Source organism: Panthera uncia, chromosome B1 (assembly GCF_023721935.1).
Source record: "Panthera uncia isolate 11264 chromosome B1, Puncia_PCG_1.0, whole genome shotgun sequence".
NCBI classification, from domain to species: domain Eukaryota; kingdom Metazoa; phylum Chordata; class Mammalia; order Carnivora; family Felidae; genus Panthera; species Panthera uncia.
In genome coordinates, this window is record NC_064811.1 from 2,231,564 (window position 1) to 2,257,776 (window position 26,213).

The window sequence follows — 26,213 nt, forward strand, 5'->3', positions numbered from 1 at the left end:
GGGATTTGTGCTTTTGACCGTCTTCGCCCGATTCTCCCACCCTCACCCCTGCCTCTGGCAGCTACCAGTCTGTTCTTGGCATCTGAGTTCGGTGTTTCAGATTCCACACGTAAGTGAGATCATGTGGTTTTAGTCTTTATTTGTGACTTATTTCATTGTATTTTATTTGTTTTTATTTTAGAGCGAGCACCAGTGGGGGAGGGGCAGAGAGAGCGAGAGAGAGAATATCCCAAGCAGTCTCCACACTCAGCGTGGAGCCTAACGCAGGGCTTGATCCCGTGACCCTGGGATCGTGACCTGAGCCGAAATCAAGAGTCAGGTGCTCAACCGACCGAGCCCCCCGGGAGCCCCAGTCTGTCTTATTTCATTCATTTAGCATAACGCCCTCAGGATCCGTCCATGTTGTCACAAATGACAGGATCTCCTTTTTTCATGACCACTGCGTATGTATACCACACCTTCTTTACTCCTTCATCTCTTGACGGATGCTGGTGTCGTTTCCACGTCTTGGGTGTTGTAACACTGCAGTAAATGTGGGGATGCAGGTACCTCCGAGATAGCGGTTTTGTTTCCTTCAGATAAATGCTCAGAGGTGGGATCGCTGGACCGTGTGGCCATTTCATTTTTAGTTTCTGGAGGAACATCTGTGCTGTTTTCCACAGCGGCTGCAGCAGTTTGCACGAGGGCTCCCCTTTGTCCACATCCTCGCCAACGCTTGCCTTTTTGGTAGCAGCCGTCCTAGCAGGGGGGAGGCGCGAGCTCGTAGTGGGTTTGATTGCCGTTTCCCTGACCGTGGCGGACGTGGAGCGTCTCTTCATGCGCCTGTTGGCCATCTGTGTGTCTAGGGAAAAAATGCCTGTGTTGGTCTCTTGCCCACTTATTAACCGGATTCTTCGGTTGTCTGCTATTGAGTTGTATTAGTCCCTTATATTTTTTGGACATTAGCCTCTCGCGAGATGTGTTGTTTGCACATATTTTCTTCAATTCTGTAGGTTGCCTTTTCATTTTGTTGGTCGTTTGCTGTGCCGAAGCTTTCGGTTTGGTGTGGTCTCACCTGTTTATTTATTTTTAAATTTTTTTATTTTTATTTTTTTTTTTTTTTAATTTTTTAATTTATTTTTGAAGGAGAGAGAGACAGAGCATGAGCCAGGGAGGAGCAGAGAGAGAGGGAGACACAGAGTCCGAAACAGGCTCCAGGCTCTGAGCTGCCACCACAGAGCCCGACGCGGGGCTCGAACTCACGAACCGTGAGATCGTGACCTGAGCCGAAGTCGGACGCTCAACTGACTGAGCCACCCAGACGCCCCGGCACCTGTTTAATTTTTTATTTTGTTGCTTGTGGTTTAGGCGGCACGTCCAAAAAATTTTTGCCAAGACCCAAGTCAATAAGCTTTCCCCTGTTTTCTTCTAGGAGTTCTGCGGTTTCAGGTTCTACATTTAAGTCTAATTGATTTCGAGTTCATTTTTGTGAGTGGTATAAGGTGGGGATCCAGTTTTCTTCTTTATCTGTGAATAGCCAGTTTTCCTCACACCATCTAGCAAAGAGGAGTCTTTTCTCCTTTGGGTATTCTTGTTCCTGGTTCCTATCCTTGGTCTCTCTTCTCTCTCTCCTGGTATCTCTGTCTCTCCTCCTCTGTTTCTCTTACACTCCCTGTCTCTGTCTCTGTCTCCGTCTCCCACCTCACTCTCAGTAGGACTGTCCCCTTTGTGACCCGGCTTGGTCATTGCTGCAGAGATGACTCATCATCGTCTACATAGTCTGGGTCGCCCCACGGACTTGACTGCCTCGATCTCTCGTGTCCGTCCTCCTCGTAGCTGTGTGACTTGGTGTCTTGCCAGCACGTCACACTTAGGATAAAAATTGAACTCGTCCCCTGGCATAGCTGCTTTACTCTGGCTCCTTTTTGCCACTTTGGTCCGTCCTCACCGTGGGAGATGCTCAGACCTCAGTGTTGCTGCTGACTCCTCCCCGCCCCAACGAGCCGCCTGACTTCCTCTGCTCTCCCGTCCACTTCGCCCTCTCTGCTGACGAACCCCCTGCCCCCAGAGGCCGTGAGAACCTTCCTAGCAGCCCTGCTTGCTGGTCATTTGTTCTGGCCCGTGCCTTGCTGAGCCCTTCACTCAGGTTTTACTGTTTGATGCTCTGAGCAGCTGCTGCTCCCAATTCCATTTTGCAAATGAGAAAGCTGAGACCCGGGTGATGTGCAGCCAGGGCCAGGTAAGTGGGGGAGCCGTGGTCTGATTCCAGAGCCTGCACTGCATCCCGGGCACCTGAACACAGCTCTGACTGTGGGTTCCTGCCCCTGTTCCGTGAACCCCCTCCTCCGTGGTCTGTCGCTCCCTGTGCTCTCCGGCCTGGCTCCCCTATTCCTTCAGGACAGCGCCTGCCTCTTCCCTCGTGTCCACTGGCCCTCAAGGAGCCCGTGCAATAATGGAGGGCACGGAGAAGGACCGGGCCCGGGCTGAGTGGGCCGGAGGTGGGTGATGCTGTCCACGCAGCACCCAGAGAAAACCCTGGAAACGGAGCCGGAGACAAGACGAGCGCTGGACGTCTCGCTGGAACTGACCTTCTGAGTATGTCTGCCGTGCTCCCTGGGTGCCCCAGGAGGCCAGCCCGGTGTCCTGTGCTGTGACTCTCCTGCTTTGGTTAGTTCTCTTTCTCTGCCTCAGGTCAGAGGCGCAACAGTCACAAAGTAGTAGGGAACAAATACACAAAGCGTAGTCTGTCTGTGTTTGCCCATGTGAGGGCCCTTTTGCACTTGGGATGTTGTAGAACCTAAACCGGAAATAAGACTTTGACTCCCCAGCCGTGGCGCCAGGAGACTCGAGATACAGAAGGCAGGGAGCCATTGGCAGCCCCCACCTGTGTTAGGTCTTCCTGCTGGGCTTGCAGCGCGTGCGTGTCTGCTGGTCCTTGGGGCGAGGGCCAGCTCGTGTGGAGCCCGGGCAGATGGCACGGGAGGCGTCTTGAGCTGACTTTGTATCTGTCTAAAGGAGGGGACAGAATGAAATCGCTAATTCCCGGAGGGGATTTGTCCAGGCCTTGAGGGCGATGCCGTGGACAGGCTTGTGGGCAGAGTGCCACCGGGCGTGCCGCTGACGTGCCCAAGCAGAGCAGGTGGCTGGCTTCGTGGTGGCCCCGCCCCAGGAGGGCCCGTGCTGGCCCTGTGCTCTCAGCAGTCTGTGGAGCGTGGGCTGGGGTCTGGCGTGGGCACTTGCCGTGGTGCAGCCCAAATGGGACCCCAGGCCTCCCAGAGCTCAGCCTTTCCACACTGAGCAGAGAGGAGCCGACCCGGGCCCTCCAGCCCCTGCCATCTCTAATTTCTGGGGCTTTCTCTGCTCACCACGGGCTCTTGAGGCTTCTTTGCAAACAAGGAGATGTTTATTACGTTGTGAGTGGGGTGTCGCGAGGGTCCTGCCGCTCCTACCAGAGTAGCCTTGCTGTCCCAGGGGCAGTAACCTGTGGCACCCGGTGTGGGCCACCTGCTCCTCAGTGGAGCCGGGTCCGCTGTCACAGCGCAGGTGCGGCTCTTGGCACGGGGCTCCTGGGGAACTTGCTAACGGGCGGAAGAGAAGGCCCGGCGAATAAGGCGTCAGCTCCCGTGGCTGCTCCGTTAGATAAGCAGCATGTCTGGGTTTTGCTTCAAAAGCCCAGTTTTCTAAGTGCCAAATGCTTTGTGTAAGTACGGGAGAAAGCTGAGGGTGTACCTTTTGTGTAAAGTCTTCCTGTGGCCACAGAGCGTCGGGCCCCAGTGAGCCACCAAGACATTTCCCTCTCAGTTCTACTTTTGGCTTGTTTCTAGGAATGTTCCGTAGGATCACAGCAGCCGCCTCCAGACTCCTCACGGTGGACAGCAGCGACAGCAGCTTCTACGGCCTGGACAGGCTGAACGCGCAGGTGCGCGCCATGGTGCCCACGCATCCGGCGCTCGTGCTGCTCTGGTGCCAGATCCTGCTGCTCGTCAGCCACACCGACCACCGCTGGTGGGCAGAGGTGCAGCAGACCCCCAGGTACGCCCGCCCCCGTGGGCCGGGACAGCGGTCAGCGGGAGGTGTGGCCCCGTGTCCGTGAGGCTTTGTGCAGATTCCGCTCTCTGTCCGTCTTCCTCTCGTGGGGAGGAACGTGGTCAGACCAGAGGCATTTACAATAGCTGCTGCTTTTTAAGTGTGGTTTCTTTGACAAGTTCTTCGACACTGTCCCTCTTGTGGTTCATTCTGGTCATGCCGTGTCCCTCTTGCTGGGCTCTCGTCCTTAAATTGGTTCCAGAGCCAGACGTGTTGCAATGTCTTAACTTCATTGTAAGTTAAATGTGGTTCTGGTTATTCTTAGATAATGAAGTAATTACTGAGCAGCATTTCAGAAGTACTTGGAAATGCCCTATTTTTTATCATTCGAGAAGACTTACTAAGTATCTGATTGGGGGTGACCCCCTTTTTGCAAAGAGTTTTCAGGCGTAAGCCTTGATTTCTGGGCATTTGCACACACGTGGGAATGAAGCTTTGCCACCCATCCCCCAAGCTGAGTCCTCAGTGTGGTGTTTCTGGAAGGCTCGAGAGCCCGTGGTGAGCAGAGAAAGCCCCAGAAATTAGAGATGGCAGGGGCTGCAGGGCCCGGGTCGGCTCCTCTCTGCTCAGTGTGGACAGGCTGAGCTCTGGGAGGCCTGGGGTCCCATTTGGGCCGCACCGTTGCTTTCAGCTGGAAAATCCAGTGTTGGCAGGCGTCACTCACTATCCGCTGCGTGCTGTGTGTTGTGGAAGACGCAAAGGAACAACAACACCCGTTTCTGGCCCTCAGCGTGCTTACGGTTTAGTTGGGGAAGACAGGCTACTGGAAACATTTGAAAGGCTTCGAGAACATTGTTAAGTTTGTCACGATGACGACCGACGGTAAGAGTCAGGGACAGAGAATGAGTGTCTTCCGCGTCGGTGCTTCCTCAGTGCACACACCAGGCAGCTGGCAGGCTTATTAGAACCAGGGTTGGTTCACCAGGTCACTGGCGGGGCCTGGGACTCTGCTCTTCCGCCAGGCTCCCGGGTGGAGTGATGCTCTGGTCCGCGGAGCACACGCCGGGCGAGGCCCTGAGTCCCTGAGGAGTGGGCCTGAGAGCCGCCGGGGGCTCGTGCCAGAGACCCAGACAGTGCGTGCGTGTAGAGAACGCGTGGAGTGCACGTGTGTGCGTGTGTAGAGTGTGTGTGCCCGTAGGGTTTGTGCGCGTGCGTAGAGCACGTACGTGTGTGAGGGCGTGTGTGTGGAGGGCACGTGTGTGTGCACACAAGGTGACAACATACTGGTGGTTGAATCTAGGTGAAGGGTGTGTGACTGCTCGTTGAATTAACCTTTCAGCTTTTCTGTTGGTTGGAAAGTCTTCGGAGTGAAAGTTCAGGAAAACAGATCTAGGAAGTCGGGACATTTGAGACCGCCTGGCTCTGGACGGCTCACAGGAGGTTTGCTCCAGAGGGGGACACGTGGGAAGCGGCTGTGAGTTCGAACGGCTCCAAATCCTCCCCACCCGGGACGTTACAGGCGCTTCCCCTTCTAGGCCTCGGAGCGGGTGCAGGACGGCGTCATCACAGTTTTCATTCGTGTTTCTCTCATGACTTAGAAAGTCAGTCGTGTTTTCACGTGCCTGTTGGCCATTTGTATACCTTCTGTTGTAAAGTACACATTCAGATGTTTGCTGTTTTTTAAGATTTGGCTGTCTATTGTCTTGTTACTGGGCTGTCAATTTTTTATATTCTGGATGTAAGCTCTTTGTCAGAGGTAACTTAAAAGGTCTCCCTCGTTCTGTGGTTTGTTGTTTTATTTTCATGACTTCACTTGAGCAGAAATGTTAAAATTCTATGAAATCAAGTTTGTCAGTTATTCTGGTTCATTCTTTTTCTGTCCAACCCAAGAAATGTGTGCCTCCCCCAAGAGCACCGAGATTGTCTTCTGTGGCTTCTTCTGGAACTTCCGTAGCGTTGGTGCTCACCGCTACGAGCTAACATTTGTGTGTGACGAAACGTGCGGGGTGCTTCGGTCAGCATTGCGTGTGGAAAAGGCCGTCCCGCCTCTGTTGAGTGCCCGTGGCGCCTGCCTCAGAACCCAGTGGGCACCGGTGTGCGGACCTGCCTCTGGGCCCTGCTCACGGCCGTCACTCCGCGCTCCCGGCACCGCCACTGCGTCCCTCGGCCGCCCTGCCGCTCCCCCAGCTTCCCTTCACGTTCAGCATGGCTTTGGCTCTTTTACGTTCTTTGCATTTCCACCTGTATGTCTTCGAATCCGGCTGTGAGTGCAGACAAGCCAGCGGCGGGGGTTTGACTGAGCTTGCAGCCGGTCTGGAGAGTGATCTGGAGAGCCCGTGTCCAGCATCCAGTCTTCCCGTCTTCGAACTTGGCCTCTCTCTCTGCTGGGTTAGGTCCTTCGTGTGCCACACCTGTCTCCTAGTGTCTGGCGTACAGGGGTCACGCGTGTTTCTGAATTGTTTCTGCGCTTCATCTGGGATGGTGTGTCAGGTGCTGCTTTCAGAAGCGTTTTGTTTTATGTGGTGTGCCGCCAGCTTCTGGAAATGCAAGTGGTTTTGTGTACTGACTTCACGTCTCGAGACCTGGCCCGACTCACGCGGGGGCCCCGGGAGGCTTCTCTGTGCACACACACACGTCACCTCCAGGTGGAGACTTTCCACTTCTTCCTTCCCCACTTGCATTCCTCCTTTCCTCTCTTCTGCTTCAGGACACTGACCAGGCCCTCCACACAAGGCTGGCCTCCTGTGTGTGTGTTTCTCGTGGGGTCCACGGGTGCCACTTCCGTAACGGCTCCTGTCCACTTGCTGTCCAGGGCGGTGGAAGAGGTGGACTTCGCCACTTGATGGCATTTAAGGCACGGAAACTGCAGAGGTGTTATTAATCGCAGTGTTTCGCTTCCCTTTTTTAAAAATTTGTTGTTTTAAGTAATCTGTATCCCTAACGTGGGGCTCAGACTCACAACCCCGAGACCCAAGAGTCACATGCTCCACAACAGAGCCAACCGGGGGCCCCAGAGAAGACAAGAGCAGATTTAGTCAGTAGACTTAAATGCTTGAAAAATCCGAGCAACCTCGAGAGCCGGTCACTGTCGGAGGCTGCAGGCGTCCCTTTTGCTTTGGGGAGCTGAGTAGGTGGAGCGCCCGCCATGGCCACAGGGCCCCTTCGACCAGCTGGGTGTGCAGGAAGAGTCGTGCTCCTCCGGTCTGCCGTGCTGGATCCTTGCCGGTCTCTTTCCGTTAGCGTTAGGCGCTTGTGTGTGTGTGGGCGGGGGCAGTGTATGCGTGGTTATGTGTGTTGTGTTTGTGGTGTGCGTACGGTCTGTGTACGGCGAGTGTGTGGTATTTGTGTGGCGTGTGTTTGCCTCTTTTTGTGTTGGTGGGAGTTAACCCGCTAAGTGTCTCCATCAACTCTGGGATGTCCTGTTCAGACCGCCCGCTCCTTTTCTGTTGCGTGTGCCTTTGTTTACTCTGATGTTACGTCAGAAACCTCTGCATCTGGGAATTGTTTTCTGGGGCTGGCAGGAGGGCTGAGAAGAGGAGACGTTTCTGTTTGTCGGTTTTAAATTGACCTACGACTTACAATACAGGACAACCCACTCTTGTACCAAGTGTCAGGTGAATGCCACCACAGTCACGATACAGATCAGCGCTGTCACCTCAGAAGATTCCCTGCGTCCTTCGTGGTCACCCCCATACCCTGCCACTGGCCCATGCCCTGTGCTTGTGTGTAGCCCGTTGCACGGGGCCATTTGGATGGAGTCACACGGTCCGCGCTTCTTCGGTCTGGCTTTGTCACTTAGCGCACTGTATTTAAAGGTCTTTTATGGCGCTGGCGTGCATGTACCGTGATTTGTTCTTGGGATTAGCGGGTACTATTCCCTTGTCTGGGTGACAACAGCTGGCTCGTCCATTCACCAGGTGAGAAAAGGCAAATTGCAGTTTGAACAGGTTTCTAACCTGTAGAATATTTTAGACCGGTTCCCTTGTAAATCCTGAAGTGTCAAAGGAAAAGTTGACACATTCCAGAATGTTCTCGTCCTCGTGTGACCTCTGTCTCCACAAAGCTCTTTGCCGCCGAGGGAAGGAGATTGTCCTCACACTTAGGCCGGGGCAAGTTTGTGGGAGTGGCAACAAGTGTGTGAAGGGTTGTGGCGGAATCGAGGGTTCCGAGTGTGTGATTCCCTTGGGCTGAGAAAGAAAAAGACCGGCTTCCCTAGAGGGGGTGAATTTTGCAGACCTGCTCTCTGCCGGGGCCTCGGTGAGTGCGCGCTTCACCAGCGCTTCCCTGGTGACTCGTGAAACACGGTAGGCAGCTCGTGTGCGTGCCGGCGCTGGGGTCCCCACGGCGGCTGCCTTGTCCGGCGCGGTGGCCGAGAGCCTCGGCGCCTGAGTGCCCATCCGCCTGCAGCCTCGGGCCGGCCTTGGCCTTTAGGTCAAGCATTTGGCGGTTTGCCTGTGAGACCCTCTTCTTTTTTCGTTTTCCACGCATGCGCTGCCGTAGCTCAGAGGCCAGCGGCTAAGAGCGCACGTCACACACGCGGTGGGGGTGGCCGTCCCAGAGGCGTCAGCACGCCTGTTGCTCCTTCCAGGAGACGTAGTCTGTCCAGTACGAAGTCACTCAGCCCCCAGATGTCCGGAGAGGAGGGGGACTCCGACGCGGCCAGTAAACCCGGAATGTGCAACAGAGAAATAGTGCGGCGGGGAGCTCTCATTCTCTTCTGCGATTATGTCGTAAGTCGGGAAACGAGGGGTGTGGTGGGGCAGGGGCAGCTTCCGCGGAGCCACCTCCTGCCACCCAGCCACCAGCTCGGAGACCACAGGACCGTGGACCGCAGCGAGCGTTGGGTCCTGCTCCGGCTGGTCGCGGAAGGAAGGTTTGTCTGCAGGTCCCGTGCCTCTGGCACCTGGTCGGCCTGCCTGTGTGATAGGAACGAGCCGAGAGTGTGACTTTTGAGTGCGGCTCTCCTATGAGGTTCGTCATCTGTGGGAAGGGCCTTAGGGACCCGTTGCTTCATTTTAAAGTCGCTTCCTGGGGCGCCTGGGGGGCTCAGTCAGTTGGGCCTCCGAGTTCGGCTTAGGTCACGATCTCACGGTTCGTGGGTTCGAGCCCCTTGTCGGGCCCTGTGCTGACAGCTCGGAGCCTGGAGCTGCTTCGGATTCTGTGTCCCCCTCTCTCTCTGCCCCTCCCCGGCTCACACTCTGTCTCTCTCTCTTTCAAAAATAAATAAATGTTAAAAAAAATTTTTAAGTTAAAAATTTCCCGGTTAAATGCCATCCGTTTTATTTTATTTTATTTTATCTTTTATTTTACTTTATTTTTATATTACGTTATGATATTATTTTGTTTTTGAGTTTATTGATTTTGAGAGACACAGAGACAGCATGAGTCGGGGAGGGGCAGAGAGAGAGGGAGAGAGAAATCCCAAGCAGGCTCCACGCTGTCAGCGCAAAGCCCAGTGCGAGGCTCAAACTCACCAATCGTGAGATGATGACCTGAGCCGAAACCAAGAGTCGGATGCTTAGCCGACTGAGCCACCCGGGTGCCCCATATGCCGTCCTTTTCAAAAAGATAACATTTGCGGAGTTGTTGGCCATCAAATGAGCGTCACACGTTTCATAGAGAAAATTGATAAAAACCAGGGGTGCCTGGGTGTCTCAGTTGAGTGTCTGACTCTTGATTTTGGCTCAGGTCACGTTCTCACGATTCATGGGATTGAGCACCTTGTCAGGATCTGTGCTGACAGCATGGAGCCTACTTGGGATTCTCTCTCCCTCTTTCTCTGCTCCTCTCCCCCTCGTGCACACTTTCTCTCAAAATAAACATGAAGAAAAAAGAAGAAAATTAACAAAAACCAATAAACAGAAGAAGATACCATCTCCTTGTAATTGCATTACTCAAAAAACCTGTTGTGGCATTTTGGCTGGAATTTGGTGCTTTTTCTCTCCCAACACAGAGCATGTGCACGTCTTTGGCACTAACATGGCACCATGCACGTGCTGTTTTCACACAGCAGAGGGCATGACATTCTCAGTCGGAAAGGAAGGGGACTCTTTCAAGGAACTAGTTGTCATCAGAGAGATTTTTCATTGCTACTCACTTTTTTTACTTACATTCGTTACGTTGACATAGTTTTTCTATCTTATTCTACTTTTGAGAAATAATTATGTAATGCTTTCACAGAAATGTAAGAAAAATACAAATTTTATAAACTAATGCTATCAAGTTATCCCCCATAGAAAATATTTATCAGTAACCATGTCAAAGAATTGTTCTTATTTTACAGTTTCTGCCTAGGAGGATTATGAATTAAGATGAAAAAGCAACAGACATATTTAAAGATGGGGAAGAAAAAGGAGGGGCGGGGGGCGCCGAAGTGGCTCAGCCAGTTAAGTGTCTGGCTTCGGCTCAGGTCTGATGTCACCGTTCGTGAGTTCGAGCCCCACATCGGGCACTGTGCTGACAACTCAGAGCCTGGAGCCTGCTTTGGATTCTGTGTCTGCCTCTCTCTCTGACCCTCTCCTGCTCACACTGTCTCTCTCTCTCTCTCTCAAAAATAAATAAACCTTAAAAAAATAATAATAAAAAAATAAAGATGGATATTTATTTCCTTACGAATCTTAAGTTTCACCCCTTAATGTCCATGTGGAATTTGTTCATATTTTGGATTCAGGCGTTCTGTCAAAACTGTGACAGTTGTGGGAGCCCTTTTTCTCCAGTGACCTGTCACAGGATTGGAGAAGGAGAACCGGAGAACACTCTCACTCTCGTTGGGCCAGATGGAAGCCCGGACAGAGCAGGGCCTGCCGTGCACGGGAGTGTCTGTCACCTGGTCTCCTGCATCACGGCTCGGTCCAGTCACCTGAGGGCAGGGCGATGTCGGCCCTGCTGTGCCCGCTGCCCTGGGGTCACTGGTCCGTGGCAGGCGCCCGTTGACCCCTGTAGCCCTGGGCCTTGCTCCTCTCTCCCCCCACCCCTTGGCCGGTGTCCCTCGGAGCTGTGCTGGGGTGTCACATTTCCCTGGCGGGGTCTGACATCCAGCAGCTTTGGCCACATCGCAGGGCTGAAGGCAACGGAGTCTGTGAAGTGAGCTCCGCCCCTGATGATCATTGGTGGTCAGACACTGGACACTTTCGGTGAAGATCATAATTTGGAATTTATTTTCCCCTTCCTACGTCTCGTGGCCTTTTCTGTGGCATCAGTATCCGTTCTGTGCTTGTCTACTTGGAAACGAGTCTTTCACTGTCTTTTTTCCTCAGTGTCAGAACCTACATGATTCAGAGCACTTAACGTGGCTCATCGTGAATCATATTCAGGACCTGATCAATCTGTCCCATGAGCCTCCCGTGCAGGATTTCATTAGTGCTGTTCACCGGAACTCCGCCGCCAGCGGCCTCTTCATCCAGGCAATTCAGTCTCGTTGTGAGAACCTTTCAGCCGTAAGTCTCTCTAGTGACGACTGTTGCCAGTCGGTTTTTTTCTCTGCCTTAAACACGTACCGTCGGAACTTTGAAACTGCTGATTTCCAGTTGGCAAAATCCTGTGCCCTTGCTGCTTTCCTTCTCCCCACCTCCAGCCCACCACCCTGAAGAAGACGCTTCAGTGCTTGGAAGGGATCCACCTCAGCCAGTCGGGCGCCGTGTTAACACTGTATGTGGACAAGCTTTTGTGCACCCCGTTCCGAGTGCTGGCTCGCATGGTCGACACCCTTGCCTGTCGCCGCGTGGAGATGCTTTTGGCCGCAAATTTGCAGGTACTAGAAAGACACTGAGACCGATTTTTACTGAGAAGTTAGCAGAGCAGGCAGAGCAGTTGGCTGGTTTTTTCCTCCACAGGCGTAGTCTTCACATGGCCGCTGAGGGAAACGTGTACAAGATGTGTAAATTCCTTGTGTGCCTGACACGAGTGCTGCCTGTACTTTCTACTCGTAAACTGTACACGTTACTCTTTGCTTTTTAAATCAGCGCAAGGTTATTTGGATTCATTACGTGCTCACGTGTTATTGTCCACTGCAGAGCAGCATGGCCCAGTTGCCGGTGGAGGAACTAACCAGAATCCAGGAATACCTTCAGAGCAGCGGGCTGGCTCAGAGGTAATGCGACAACCAGGCGTTCCTTGCTTTTGGATATAAAGGCTTCGATCTGTAAGGGGATAAGCTCAGGACGAGAGGTCGATGTGCCTTGTAGGTGAGTTTACTGCAGAAGGGCCTTGAGAGAAGGCCTTCCTAAGTGACACGGAATGGGACTCCCTTTATAAAAAGGGAGATGAACAGACAGCACTGTGTCTGCCGTCGGAGCAGATACGCCTGCGTCCCCTTGGCTGCCTGAGAGGTTGTACGTGTTCACCAGGCTGTGACGGAGGACAGGGTTACCCGCCTTATCTTCGCAAAACCGCAGCGTGTAACCCAACTGCTGCGCAAGAGCGGGCCTGTCTGAAAGACGTTACCCAGTTTTCGGCGCGCAACAATGATATTTGCGTCTTGTTAAAATGTTACCTCTGTGTGGTATTTATCACCTGATTTTGTTGCATAGTCTTTTAGAAGCCTTATCAGAAATCCTGACATCTGTTATAGATTTCTTCAACTAAATAAATAAAATATGTTTTACCTTTAGATTTTACCTTTTGCCCTCCACAGGGGGGAAGGCGTGTGCCTGGGAGCGCGCGCGCGCGCGCGCGCGTGTGTGCGAGAGGGACAGAGACAGAGAGAGAGACAGGGAGAGAGCCAGAGAGGGAGAGCGGGAGGGAGAACGGGGTAGAATGCCTGTGCTGTGGATCCTTGCCGGTGTCTTCCCTGGGGAAGGGGCCTAACCGGGTAGACAGCACACGGTTTGGACGGACGTGCAGTTTGCTGGGCCGGTCATACTGTCATTTGCATCATGAAGTCGTTGCTCTCTTAGCAGATAGCGGAAGGTCAAACTATTATTTTTTGGTTCTAGATTTAGATTTCAGACCAGATGAGGAAGATTATATACATATCTTGTTCAGGGTGAGGTGCTTCTTCTATGAAGTGAACATAAATTGGTATAAATTTTATCGTGTTGGGAGAATCAATGGGAGATTTTGTGCACTTGGGTCTTAGAATAGATGATCTATTTTGCATTTGTAAAGAATGCTTTTATTAGCTGTTGAACCATGTATTGCCTGTTACGATGTTCGAGTATAGATGAAATGTCTGCAAAACGTTGGTGGGGCATGAACCGTGCTGTTAAAAATAAGCCAGAGCCTGAAGCTGCATCACCACCTGTCTGAGCATTGTTGAGGCAGCTCTGAAGAAAACGGGTCACATGTGTCGCATCCTGCTTTAGGAAGCCGCCGTTACTTCTTACCCGTGAAGCTGTGCTCTAACCCCACGTGTGGTCCTATTCCAGACACCAGAGGCTGTACTCCCTGCTGGACAGGCTTCGTCTTGCTACCGCACCGGGCTCCCGTGGCCCTTCTCCTCCAGTCACGTCCCACCCGCTGGACGGGGATGGGCCCCTGGCACTGGAGACAGTCATTCCAGACAAAGTAGGTGTCTGGCCCGTGTGTGTGTGTGTGTGTGACACACAGGGCCCGGGCACTCCGTGCTCCCGTGAGCCTTTGGCAAATCCAGAGGGTGCAGCGGGGCGGCTCAGGCAGCGGGGCGTCCTGAAACGTGGCGTGGCTCCCGAGGGCTCTCTGCCCGTCCTGCTTCTTGCTGGCAGTGGGCGGGGTCCCATCACTGACAGGATGCCTGAGGTCCAGCCCAGGTCATCAGCAGGAAGTGTGGGGTGAGAGAGGAAACGCTGATTTGGGACACTTCTGGCGTCAAGCAGAGGGGCATCGGCACAGTTAGCAAGTGGGAGGCAGGGGAGGAGTGGCCGTGGCCCGCGTAGCCCGAAGTGCCTGCCCCCCTGGCCTGTCTCCCTCTCCTTAAACCTGCCGACCTGCGTGCTGAGCTCACCGTCCCAAGGACCCTGGTCCTTGGCCGTCACCCTTAGTACTCAAACTGCAGAGCCGGGGGCCATTTGGGGCCTCGGCAGATCCTTGGTACTCTGTTTTCTGGAGGGAGGTCAGCGTAGATGTGAACTTGGATTTTGAAAACTCGTAGCCCAGACACAGAGTGGCAAAGTTCAGGCCTCTACACTCAGATTCGATTTGTTCGGAGCCTCTGCTGCACTGGCCTTGGAGAGGAAGGAGCGAGGCAGACACCCCAGTAGAAGGTGATCAGAGCATTCCCAGGCGAGGGGTGGACAGTGGGTGAGGGCACAGGGAGGAGGGCCTGCTGGCCCCACACTTGAGCTGTTAGGAGGGCACTGGAATGTTCACCGGGTAAGGGAGGAGAGGCTGTCCAGTAGGTAACGGCAAGTCCAAAGACAGCCTTGTAGCAGTTCCCGTGGAAAAGGCCTGTGGTTTGGTGAGCAGCCGCACGGCCACCTAGAATCCGGTTTTACTGAAGCTGCATTCACGGTCCATCTGGGGCCCCCTGTCCTTTGGTCTGGGGCCACAGGATGTGAGGGGCAGTGATCACAGAAACAGCGCATGTTCAATAGAGTTGAAGCCCCTGCCCAACTGCATGGCGTTATCCTTTTTCTTCTTCCCAGGACTGGTACCTACGTCTAGTCAAATCCCAGTGCTGGACTAGGTCAGATTCTGCGCTGCTGGAAGGGGCAGAACTGGTGAATCGGATTCCTCCCAGTGACATGAGCACGTTCATGATGAACTCGGTACGGTGGAGAGCAGCAGGACGCCAGCAGGATGCTGGACTGGCTTCATTGTCACGCGACTGACTTAGGACGTGTGTCACTCACTCTTCTGCCTTAATGGCAGAGACTCTGATCCAGACAGGATGGAGCATGGGAGTCTCTGGTCTAGGTGGGACGGGACATGGAGAGACTAACCCATTCCGGGGAGAAATTAGGGAGACATAAATCCAGACGGGGCAGGACGAGGCGAGACTCTAACCCAGACGGGGCATGATGAGGGGAGGCTCTAACCCGGGGGTGGGGGGCGCAGGACAAGGAGAGACTCTGACCCAGACGGGCAGGACACTGTTTCAGCCACATTAGAATCCAAAAGGAAGTAAATTGTGTTTAATTCAACTTTTCATGCACTTGAAGGAAATAGGTTCTCTTAGATTATTGTCTGTTGCCATTGCATATTCTCATAGTCATGAGGAAAGGTATTGAAATGGTATAGTACATGATTTAACTGACTCTCATGGCATTCCGGAAATTGATCTTCGGTAAGGCCCCTCCCCTTACGTTATGTAGTGAGGTCCTCTTGCCCCCACTACTTAGAGTGAGGGCCTTGTACCTCTCCTACATACAGTGAGGTCCCTCCATTACTTGTAGTCAGGCATTCCCCAGCCCCTCACTAGATGTCACGAGGTCCCCGTCCCCACCCTTGATGTCGTGTAGGCATGCAGGCAGAGCCGACCCAGGAGGCCCTTGCAAAGCATCCGAGTCCCCGTCCCAGCTCTTGGGCAGGTCCTGTGAGGAGTGGAGCCCTCCCCTTCTGTACCATCCACAGCCTTTGCTTCCTTCCCAGACTTCCTGGGACAAGCAACTGACTAAACCTAGGTGTTTCGGTGCTGCCTCAACATGTACCAGATGGGAATGCAGAGCAGCAGGGGCCTGGGGGGCCGGCAGGGCGGCTGCGTGCAGGGTGGGGGGCCTGGGGGGGCCGGCAGGGCAGCTGCGTGGAGGGTGGGGGGCAGCAAAGGATGGGCTGGGTGAGGAGGAAGAGACTCAGGGTAGAGGCCACACAGCAGTCTTTGACTAAGTGCTGATTTTTCATTAGTCTGACAGTAGGTGCTACGTTGAAAAAACAGAATTGGCTCCAGTCAATTGGCCGAAATCATTTTAAGCTCCATTCAGTGAAAGCTGATTTGCTGAATAAATTTGATGATCTATTTATTGAATTTTCCAATTCAGTAATTGGACTTTTAATAGCTTTAAAGGTTCTAGCTATAGCAGAAATTTCAATTTTGGTCACTGATGATGACCTAGCTTTTCTGAATGTTACCTAAAATAAGATGAATATTCTGCCTGAAAATTGGCCCCTAAGATCCTTAAATGGTTTTTAAAAATTGGCAAAACAGTACAAATTGATGGTCATAAGAAATGCTATTTTTCAACCACCATCATGGCTGTTTTGACTTATTTCACCTGCTTTTGAACATACCTTTTTCAAACTTGGTGAATGTGTGGTGTTTCACTGGATTTCTTGGGTGCCTTGTCAGCTTCGTTTTGTATTTTTATCAATTAAAAATTATATGTGTTAAATTTTTTATTTCAAACAAATCTGAAGGTATAAATGATGTAAAATTTTTCTTTGATAATAAAGTACCCCAAAGAGATCAGAAATAAACTTCACCGAGCATATGGTACTTATTACGAAAGTAGACTACTCTTTTTTTTTTTTTTTTTTTAATTTTTTTTTCAATGTTTTTTATTTATTTTTGGGACAGAGAGAGACAGAGCATGAACGGGGGAGGGGCAGAGAGAGAGGGAGACACAGAATCGGAAACAGGCTCCAGGCTCCGAGCCATCAGCCCAGAGCCCGACGCGGGGCTCGAACTCACGGACCGCGAGATCGTGACCTGGCTGAAGTCGGAGGCTTAACCGACTGCGCCACCCAGGCGCCCCGAAAGTAGACTACTCTTTAAGATATTTTTTATGGGGCGCTCGAGGGTGTTCTCTCAGAAATGTTCGCATCGTCCTTTCTTCTGTGTGTTTTTCTTGCCTGCTTGAAAGTGTGTAGTTGTTGTTACTGAACCTTTAACGTCCTGATTCAGGAATTCAACTTAAGCCTGTTGGCGCCGTGCCTGGGCCTTGGCGTGCGCGAAGTCTCCGGAGGCCAGAGGAGTCCACTTTTCGAAGCAGCTCGCCTGGCGACTCTGGACCGTGTGACCGGCCTGGTGCAGCAGCTCCCTGCCGCCCACCACGTTTTCCAGCCGTTCCTGCCCGCAGAGCCCACCGCCTACTGGAACAAGTTGAATGATCTGTTTGGTAGTTAAAATAGAGACTTCTTTTATTTCTTAAACATGCTGCAGAGCCAGTACTGTGCTTTGCACTGAGTCACGATACGGTAAATACCGTTGATCTAACAAACTGAGAGCACGCACAGAGGTGACTTGAGAAACAGTGCTGGGACCCCTAGCTCTGGGTGTCTCGGCATGTTTGCTGATCCTTGGCCCAGCCCTGGAGGGGCGCTGAGACAGGCTCTGAGGAAGGTGCATCCCGAGTCATGCGTGGAGTTAGGTGTGGGTGCGGATGTGCTTCTGAGCTGCGGGTGCCTGCAGATTCTCGGAGAACGGCCTCACTGCCGTTCACGAGCCTCTGCTGGAGTTGCGCTCACCCCCAATCTTGTGTTTTAGGGGATGCTGTGTTGTATCGCTCCTTGACCACTCTGGCCCGGGCTCTGGCCCAGTACCTGCTGGTATTCTCCAAACTGCCCGGCCACTTGCACCTTCCTCCTGAGAAGGAGAGGGACACGGTGAAGTTTGTGGTCATGACCCTCGAGGTAAGAGGCAGCCGGGGAAGTCATTGTTTCCGTGCTGAGGGACTGTCACCAGAGAAGTCGGGAAGGCAGTTTTGTCTATAACCTGGGAGCTGTGCCGTCAGGCAGGCTCCCCCTTCTCACAGAGACACTAACTACAGGTGGTGAAGCATCACACCTGTCACCTGCTTAGAGCACGTTCACATCCCCCGATCGTGCTGCTTCCTCACAGGTGCCTTGGGAGATTGACAACACGGTGCTTCCTGTCCCTACCTTAGAGCCGGCCCTGGAGAGCTGGGCCTGGGACCTGGACTTCCGCCCACAGCTGTCTCCCCCTGCGTGTCTGGGGCGAGGGCGCAGGTCATAGAGGAGGGTCTGGTGGGGAGAAGCAAGGGTCACTGGGGAGATGGGCAGAAACCTGTCAGGGATCTCCCAAACAGTGTTGGAAGTGACGTGCTTGTGTGTAGACCTCTTTGCTTGATTCTTTTTTTTTTTTTTCTTTTTTTTTTTTTTTTTTTTTTTTTCTTTTTCTTTGCTTGATTCTAAGATGCCTCTCATTTCACGACAGATAGCCACTAAATTTATTTTTCTAGGGAAAAGGAAGCACCACTGATGTAGTGTGGACCCTAATTTAGATAATCAAAGAAAAATAGTCTGGGAAAATTATTATGCTTTAAATTGAGAAATAAACCTGGACATTTCAGCCACGGGGAATTAAACACTCTGTGTTGGCACTTACAGTCACCCCTAAAATGTGTACATGATGAGGGTGTGTTACCTTTCCATACAATTTCTGGAAAACAGTCTAGCCTACATCCGTGCAGCCGGAGACCTGAGCTGTGTCTCTCAGCCGAAGCAGGACACGGCTGACCCAGCGTCATCTCCGCCTGCCGCTCACAGCAGGGAGAGAGAGAGGTGTCAGGAAGGCACCGTGCGGTCGTTCGTGAAGGGGTGAGCAAGCACCCGCTTAGAGGCAGGCTGAGTCACATGGCTGCTGATCCCTGTCCTCTGGTCTCAGGGTGGCGAGCAGGCCGACAGGCAGTACGTCTCAGCGCAGAGTGATCGCTGGCCACCGCAGTCCTGTGCCTGCTGCATACGGGGCGAAATGCTTCCACGCGTCCACTCATTCAGGCCTTACTGCAGTTCTGGACATGGGCTCTGTTATTCCCATTTTGCAGGCGAGGAGGGCAAGGCTTAGAGAAGTTGGGTGGCTCGCCCGGGTTTACCCATTAGCAGGTAGCCAGTAGACATTTGAACCCAAGCCTGGCCATGTCCAAGACCCATGCTCTCAGATTCAGCCTCTGACTACGACACGGGCAAGGCCTGCCTGTGCCCTGGGAGCCCCGAGTAAGAAGACCTTGGCCTGGAGGCCATGTAGCCAGCGAAAGATTTCTTTCTTTCTTTTTTGAGTTTTTTGGGTTTTTTTGTTTTTAACATTTATTCATCTTTGAGAGACAGAGAGAGACACAGCACGAGTGGGGGAGGGGGACACTGAGAAAGGGAGACTCAGAATCCCAAGCAGGCTCCAGGCTCTGAGCTGTCAGCACAGAGCCTGATGTGTCAGCACAGAGCTTGAACCCACGAACCGTGAGATCATGACCTGAACTGGAGTCGGACACTTAACCGACTGAGCCACCCAGGCGCCCTGGCCAGGGAAGGATTTCTAGAGAAGCCTACAGAGATGACGGAACGAGGAGCAGCGAGATCAGGGTGGCCATTTCGGCAGAGGAGAGCCCCAGGCACTTTTGGGAGCAGGTGGTCAGGCACGAATGTAAGGGACTGGGCGACGGGGGCCCATTCCTCTGGAAGGGTGTCACGACCTGCTAGCCTCTGGCGCTTTGGACAGTTCTCTGAGAGCTGGGGGTCGTTTGCTCCCTGACAGCCCGGAGACAGGAAGGAAGCAGGTCTGAGCCGTCCGTAACACTGACCCTCCCCTCTAGGCCCTGTCGTGGCATTTGATCCATGAGCAGATCCCGCTGAGTCTGGACCTTCAGGCGGGCCTGGACTGCTGTTGCCTGGCCCTGCAGCTGCCCAGCGTCTGGAGCGCACTCTCCTCCCCAGAGATGGTGACCCACGCCTGTTCTCTCATCCACTGTGTCCGCTTCATCCTGGAAGCCAGTGAGTCTGTGGCCACAAGGGCTTTCTCTCCTTTCTCCCTTGCACCAGTCATCAGCTCTGCAGATCGAGTCGCAGACATTTATTTGGTACCACCTGTTTACCAGGTGCTAAGCAAGGAATTGGGGGTGAATTGGTGAATAAAATATGAGCCTTGTGTTAATCTCCAGTGTCTTGGATTCTGCACTAGAATTAAACTGGAATTCGCTTTTGTAGTCATTTTGTTTAGATTTTAGAGTTCCAAGTTTCATAAAAAAAATATTTCCAATTTTATGTCCCTTTGATCTCTGGTCCTAGCTGACTGTTTCATGCTTTTAGTCCCAGATGACCATAAGATTTAATAAGATTACATTAGAAAGATTGTTTTCTGTTATAGTCAAAATGCTTGTTTCTATAATGCATTGTAATACTAATATATTATAAAATAAAAGTGACTTACTCGTTTCAAGGAACAGTGTCCTTAACAAGGGTCATTACCCAGAGTTTCTTAAAAATTGGACATTATAGTTTACATGTTAGAGGGTGTTTTGAAGTTTCATTGTTTAAATTGTTTTCATCTGTGCATTTGTAGTCAACTTGAAAACAAAGATCTAGGGAGCAATTTTTCAAAGCCAGACTTCTTGGGGATTGCAGTGATGCTCTTAGCAGTAATGAATCACGAGCTGTCTGATAAAAACCTTCAGGGCGAGAGGTGGCAGACTTAGAAATCTCCACGTAGAAGTCGAGTCCTGAGCGTTGTAGGCTAGCCCAGAGGCTAATAATACCCAAGGCTGGTACTGTCGAAAATCTAGGCCTCATTTGACTTAGTCTCTCACCTTGAGATGTTGTAAAACTATGCAAATGTGACATCTTGAATAAAAAGAAAGAGTAAAGTTTGTTCTCTTGTGATTTTAGTTGTGGTGCAGCCTGGGGACCAGCTTCTTAGTCCAGACCGAAGGATGAACACCCCAAAGGCTGCCAGAGAGGACGAAGTAGATTCAAACACACAAAGTAAGTCTCAAGACCCACTTTTTTTCTTACCCTGTTTCTTTGGGGTCTTGAAATTCATGAATAAAAGAGACTTTTAAAATGGTAAGTGTGGACTCTTAAAACGTTACTTAGTTTAGCTGCACTCTTTTGCTTCTCTCTAGTTGCTTATCTCTGGAGCGTAGTTTGAGGCTTCACCTCGCGTGTGCTCTTTCCCCTGCTGGCATGCTGGCTCTGTCCATCTGGCCTCCTTGGTCCCCCAGACTCAGCTGGGGCGTCACCCCCCAGGGAAGCCCTCCGGGGTCCCCACAGCCACTCCTCCCCACCTAGCGCTTCCGTCCCCTGCAGGGCCTCCTGCTCTGGTCTCTCACCTAGACTCTGAGCTCCCTCAGGGCAGGGGCTCTGTTCCCTCTCTGTGTTCTCGCCTTTGTAAACGCCCGACAGATGTTCCCTGAGTAACGAATGGGTAAGTGGAATTGCTGAGAAGCTCGAAGTTAGTGGAAATACCCACGTGAATGATAGGTGACCGGAGTGTCTATTTCAGCCGTGTGTTGTGGTGGATTTTTAAATGAAATTTACTGCTCTTCCTACAAAAAACATGTCCACATCCCATTTATTTACAGCTTTTCTAGATTTAAACGGGACCGTTCTCATCTCTTAATTCGTCTCTCACTCTTTAAAATGTGGTGAGACAGACTGGGAGGAAAGCTCTGGGCTGAGCGACTGCTTGTCGCTGGGGGGACCTCCACGCTCCTGGGGCTGGGCCGGCTCTTCACCCAGAGGCTGTGACTGGAATGCGGGCCTGCAGCCCCTGCACAGAGATGGGAAGCAGACGCCCCGGCTGCTGGTTCTTGTCTGCCCCTTTCGTGGAACACTCTCCCTTGGAGTACTAGAGTCTTAGCCATATTCTGGCGGCTTAAGAAACCTGTTTTTTTCAGAGGGGCACCTGGGTGGCCCAAGTGAGTTAAGCGCCCGACTTCGGCTCGGGTCATGATCCTGCGGTTCGTGGGTTCGAGCCCCGCGTCGGGCTCTGTGCTGACAGCTGGGAGCCTGGAGCCTACTTCGGATTCTGGGTCTCCCTCTCTCTCTCTGCCCCTCCCCACTGCTCACGCTCTGTCTCTCTCTCTTGCTCTCGCTCAAAGAAAAATAAACATTAAAGAAAAAACCTTATGTACTTCAGAGCAAGTACATAAATGCTTTCTTATTGCCAGCTTTTGTGCAGTCCCAGGTAATGACGGCATTTTCCTGTCGTTAGCTTTGAGCATGCTGGTTTTCTAGTTACCTGTTCAAGGCATTGTAATTGTCTAACCATCCAGAAACAACGGTGTTTCAGTACACAGCCAAGCTCTTCTCCAAGTGTTGACCTCAAAGCTCTACAGTTCTGTCAGCTGTCTGGGATTTCATGATTTCCTGTTGATAATGGGAGGGGTCTGCAGACACTCACTTCCCTGCTCAGCCGCTTCCTAGCTGAGTGACCTTGACCAGTTATTATCCAGTGCTTCCGCAGCGAGGGTACGGATGACACTACCCTCGGGGTTGGTGTGAGGATGAAATGAGTTAACCCATGTTAACAGCACCCAGAATAAGCGCCAGTCTTGTTATAAGTGCTCAGCAAATGGCACCACACTTTTCATCACCACGTGAATTTCCATTCCTCAAAATACTTCAGGCACTTCAGGGGGTCGAGTCAGAGCACACAGGCCCGTGGGCTGGAGCATGCTTAGTTTGTGGCGATTGTGCCCGTTCTCCATGGCCCTGTTTAGGCCACTTACACTCGTCCTGGCCAGAGGAAGAATGACAGGATGATGCCTCTTAAGGGGCTGCTGGTCAGGGACGCCCAGCTGGCTCAGTCAGTAGAGCGTGCGACTCTTGATCTCGGGTTAGTGAGTTTGAGCCCCATGTTGGGCATAGAGTTTATTTACTTTTTTAAAAAAGTATTACTAAAGACAGCTTTGTCTCTCTTAGCTTGGCACTTGACTCCATAATCCATAAGCCCAGTAAGAATCCCTTCTTCTCCATATGAGGAAGTTGCTTAGGCTTTCCAGCCTCAAAACCATGGGTTATGTTCACGGACAGCCCCAAACATTCATCAACTCAGCAGATGATTTGTTGGCACATACTCTGTGCCAGACTCAAAGTGAACGAGAAACTGCCTGCCCTCGAGGTGCCGTGGTCCTTACCTCAGGCCGTGGGGTCTGCCTCAGCATTCTGCCTTGGGGGTTCTAGGGTGGGACTTGGCATCCCATCAGAATACCCCCCACCAGCCCGGGAGAAGCCCTGACGTTGTACATCATGATTTACATCATGGTTCCTTGCACGCCAGCTGGGAGAGGAGTGCAAGCACCAGGGAGGGGCGGCTCCCCCGGATGTCAGCCGGCCGACACGGCCGCGTAAGTGCAGGGTGGGCAGGCGGGCTGGGACCGGGAGCAGGAGACAGGTTCAAGACGACAGTCCTGGCAGTCGTGTGCAGGCATGCACGTTTAGATAGATTTGAAGAAGGTAACACCTGTAGACCTTCAGCGAGCGACTGGAGGCCTAGCAAGCTCTGCGTCTGTGGCTTGAGCAGCTGGCTGTAGGGTCGTGCCTTGTGCGGTGGGGGGGCGGGAGAGTCAGGAGTGGAGGTGTGGGTTTGGGATGTGTTTTGACAGAACAGCCCTCTGAACCACGGTGTTTGTTTAGACCCGGCCTATATTACCGCAGCCTGTGGGATGGTGGCAGAAATGGTGGAGGCTTTGCCGTCGGTGTTGGCCTTGGGCCATAAGAGGAATAGCAGCACCCCAGCGTTTCTCACGTCGGTGCTCAGGAACATCATCATCAGCCTGGCTCGCTTACCCCTCGTCAACAGCTACACGCGCGTCCCCCCCCTGGTGAGTCTGGTCACTCCTTGGCGGAAAACCGAAGTTAACGAGATGCGTGGGCAAGCCCCTGGCTGGGGGCCCCTGGGGGGCGAGAGCAGACGTGGACCCCTCAGGTGCTTCCTCTGTGGTACAGAGCCTTTCGTGGCGTGCGCTCAAGGCGCCTATCTGATTTCCTTGGGCGTGGTGTCCAGCGGTCGGTAGCAGAAATGCTGGGTTTTCCAAAATGGGGTGAGGCATGGGGCGCCTGGGTGGCGCAGTCGGTTAAGCGTCCGACTTCAGCTCAGGTCACGATCTCGCGGTCCGTGAGTTCGAGCCCCACGTCAGGCTCTGGGCTGATGGCTCGGAGCCTGGAGCCTGTTTCCGATTCTGTGTCTCCCTCTCTCTCTGCCCCTCCCCCGTTCACGCTCTGTCTCTCTCTGTCCGAAAAATAAATAAAAAACGTTGAAAAAAAAATTAAAAAAAAAAAAAAATGGGGTGAGGCATGACTTCGAGCAGTAAGACTTCATCTCCCGCCAGTCGGTACTTCATGTTGGATGTGATTGGCAGGGAACTAGACTCCTTTGTTTAACGGTAGACCAGAAGTGCTACCCCTCGGGTACTTCCCTTTAAAAGCAGTCACCGTCTGGTGTTACTCAGCTGTTTCGGCACAGCCGCTTTTGGGTCTCCTCACGCCACGCTGTCCTCAGGATCAGTTTCGAGTCGGTTTTAACAGGGACTCTGTCCCGTGGAATAGGAAGGACTTAGTGTGAGCAGTCGAGGGTTGGTGGTGGCCACATGGCCTCTCCCTGGGGAAGCTGCCTTGGCCCTCACAGCCTGCCCAGATAAGGAGTTGGGTGACGGGGTGAACACGGCAGGTCAAGGTGAGCCGGGAGGACCGAGAGGAAAGGTGCTTTCTCGGCAGAGGAAAGGTCTCTGCCCAGAAGGAGCTTGTGCCAGTGGGGCACGGCCTGGTGCGTGTGTGTGCGAGAGAGGGATTCTGGGTACGCTGCACCGAGGGAGCACGCAGAGGGAAGGGGAGCCGGCCCCCCCCGGCGGCCTGTGGTCTGCGCGCAGGACGTTACCGTAGGTCTTGAGACAGCTGCACGTCTGGAGAGGAACGGGGGACACTGTGGGAGGCGCAGTCCCAGAGGTCACTGTGTCTGGAGTAGAAGCCACAGTGTGCCGGCACGGATCCCGTGCTGTAGGGGGGCTCTTCGGGCAGGGCCCTGAACCCGCAGGGAGTGGTGGTGAGGAGGGTGCAGCGAGCAACCTAGCGAGACGGGGGGAGAGAGACCCGGCGTCTTCCCGAGGTGAACACGAGGCACCAGAGCCGTCAAGGGCTGGCTGTGTCTCTGAGGCCCCCACGGGTGGGCCTGAGGAATCCGGAGCTGAGCCCTCGGCCTGGGCGCCCCAAGTCCTCTTCGGCTTTGCCGGAGCGGTCAGCTCAGCTGGCGGGGGGCTCGGCCGCTCCCGCTGCCAGGACTGCCTCAGGTCAACCTCGGGCCCACCTTCCGTTCGCGGAGTTTAGAAGTGCGAATGGCATGGCTGCTTGCGGCTGCTCGCCGGTGAACGTTCTACGTGCAGCCTAATAACTTCTTTATCTCACACACCAGCTCTGTGTGAGAGCAGAGCAGGGGAGGGGAGGGGGCCCCTGCCCGCATGTGATGATGACCCGGGCACTGCCAACTCGGGCCCTCTGGAACCTGACTTCCCGAGCTGCCAGCCTGGGGAGCGGTGGGGTGGCAGCTGTTAGGGGGAAGGGGCTGGGTCAGGTTGGGGAGCAGGCAGGTTGGGGAAGGGGCGGTCAGAGCGGATAAGGGGCACACGACGGGGAAGGAGATCCTCAGACAAAGCACGGGAGCTGTTTTCCCAGGAAGGCGGTGCGCTCGCTTTCGGGAATGTGTGCACACGCGGTCAGGGGGCCGCTGGCCTCTGGAGGGAGACCGTGCTTAGAGAGATTGTACTTCATGGTGTCCTCGCAGCATGGCTGTCCTGACTTGACTGGGGTCCCTTTCTTTTTCATCTTTCAGGTTTGGAAACTTGGATGGTCACCCAAACCGGGAGGGGATTTTGGTACAGCGTTTCCTGAGATCCCAGTGGAGTTCCTCCAGGAGAAGGAGGTCTTTAAAGAGTTCATCTATCGCATCAACACTCTAGGTAGTCCGGATTTCTCTTTCAGAAACGGTAGACGTCAAGGCGCGTTCTTGCCCGTTTCTTCTCGGTTATTCCATAAGGAGCTGGGGCAGGATGTGATCGTGTGTGAATAGTGCATCCTGCAGTGTGTATAAAACTGTCACGATGAAAAATTCTTGCCAGGTTGGTGTGGTATTGGGTGTGGCGGGCGGGGGGCGGGGGGAAGGTTAAACGCCAAGTTTTCATACACCAGGCTTGTTTGGAGTCAGGACCGGTGCCTGGTGATAGATGATGTGCGGCCCAGTTCCGTCTGTGCCCCGCGCTGCTGTCCTGCCTGGCGGGGGCGGTTTTATCTCCCGTGTGCTCTTGTGTGGTCACTGATGCCCTTCTCTCCGGTGCAGGGCGAGCAGGCGGGGCGGGGTGGAGCCAGCACAACCGAGCAGGGGGAAGGTAGACTGCGTTGTGTCAGACAGCACGGGACTCTGGGTGAAGGGGGCAGGTCACCTCCACCTCCGGGACCCCTGGCTTTGTCATCCACGGTGTCACGACGGATTCGGAAACTAAGAGAGACACTCGTAGAAACTCAGTAAATCGTATCAGTACTTTCCCGGTCAGGGTTCCTGCCCGCTTTCTGCAGCACGGTGCAAGTTACGTTTTTGTCCCCATTGTGCGGCTCGACGTGTGGTCTGGTAGGAGGGT

General features: G+C 53.2%; 1 protein-coding gene across 1 annotated transcript in view; it reads left to right on the forward strand.

Annotated features, from left to right (window-relative positions):
- HTT (huntingtin) overlaps positions 1-26,213 on the forward strand; it is a 150,628-nt gene that overhangs the window by 104,511 nt on the left and 19,904 nt on the right. The window contains exons 41-53 of the mRNA XM_049630212.1: positions 3,804-4,011; positions 8,594-8,735; positions 11,262-11,441; positions 11,579-11,755; positions 12,018-12,094; positions 13,371-13,509; positions 14,565-14,687; positions 16,760-16,973; positions 17,342-17,487; positions 19,404-19,581; positions 20,473-20,568; positions 23,224-23,411; positions 25,412-25,538. Of these exons, the coding sequence (XP_049486169.1) occupies positions 3,804-4,011; positions 8,594-8,735; positions 11,262-11,441; positions 11,579-11,755; positions 12,018-12,094; positions 13,371-13,509; positions 14,565-14,687; positions 16,760-16,973; positions 17,342-17,487; positions 19,404-19,581; positions 20,473-20,568; positions 23,224-23,411; positions 25,412-25,538 (1,995 nt within the window). The remainder of the gene's footprint in view (positions 1-3,803; positions 4,012-8,593; positions 8,736-11,261; positions 11,442-11,578; positions 11,756-12,017; positions 12,095-13,370; positions 13,510-14,564; positions 14,688-16,759; positions 16,974-17,341; positions 17,488-19,403; positions 19,582-20,472; positions 20,569-23,223; positions 23,412-25,411; positions 25,539-26,213) is intronic.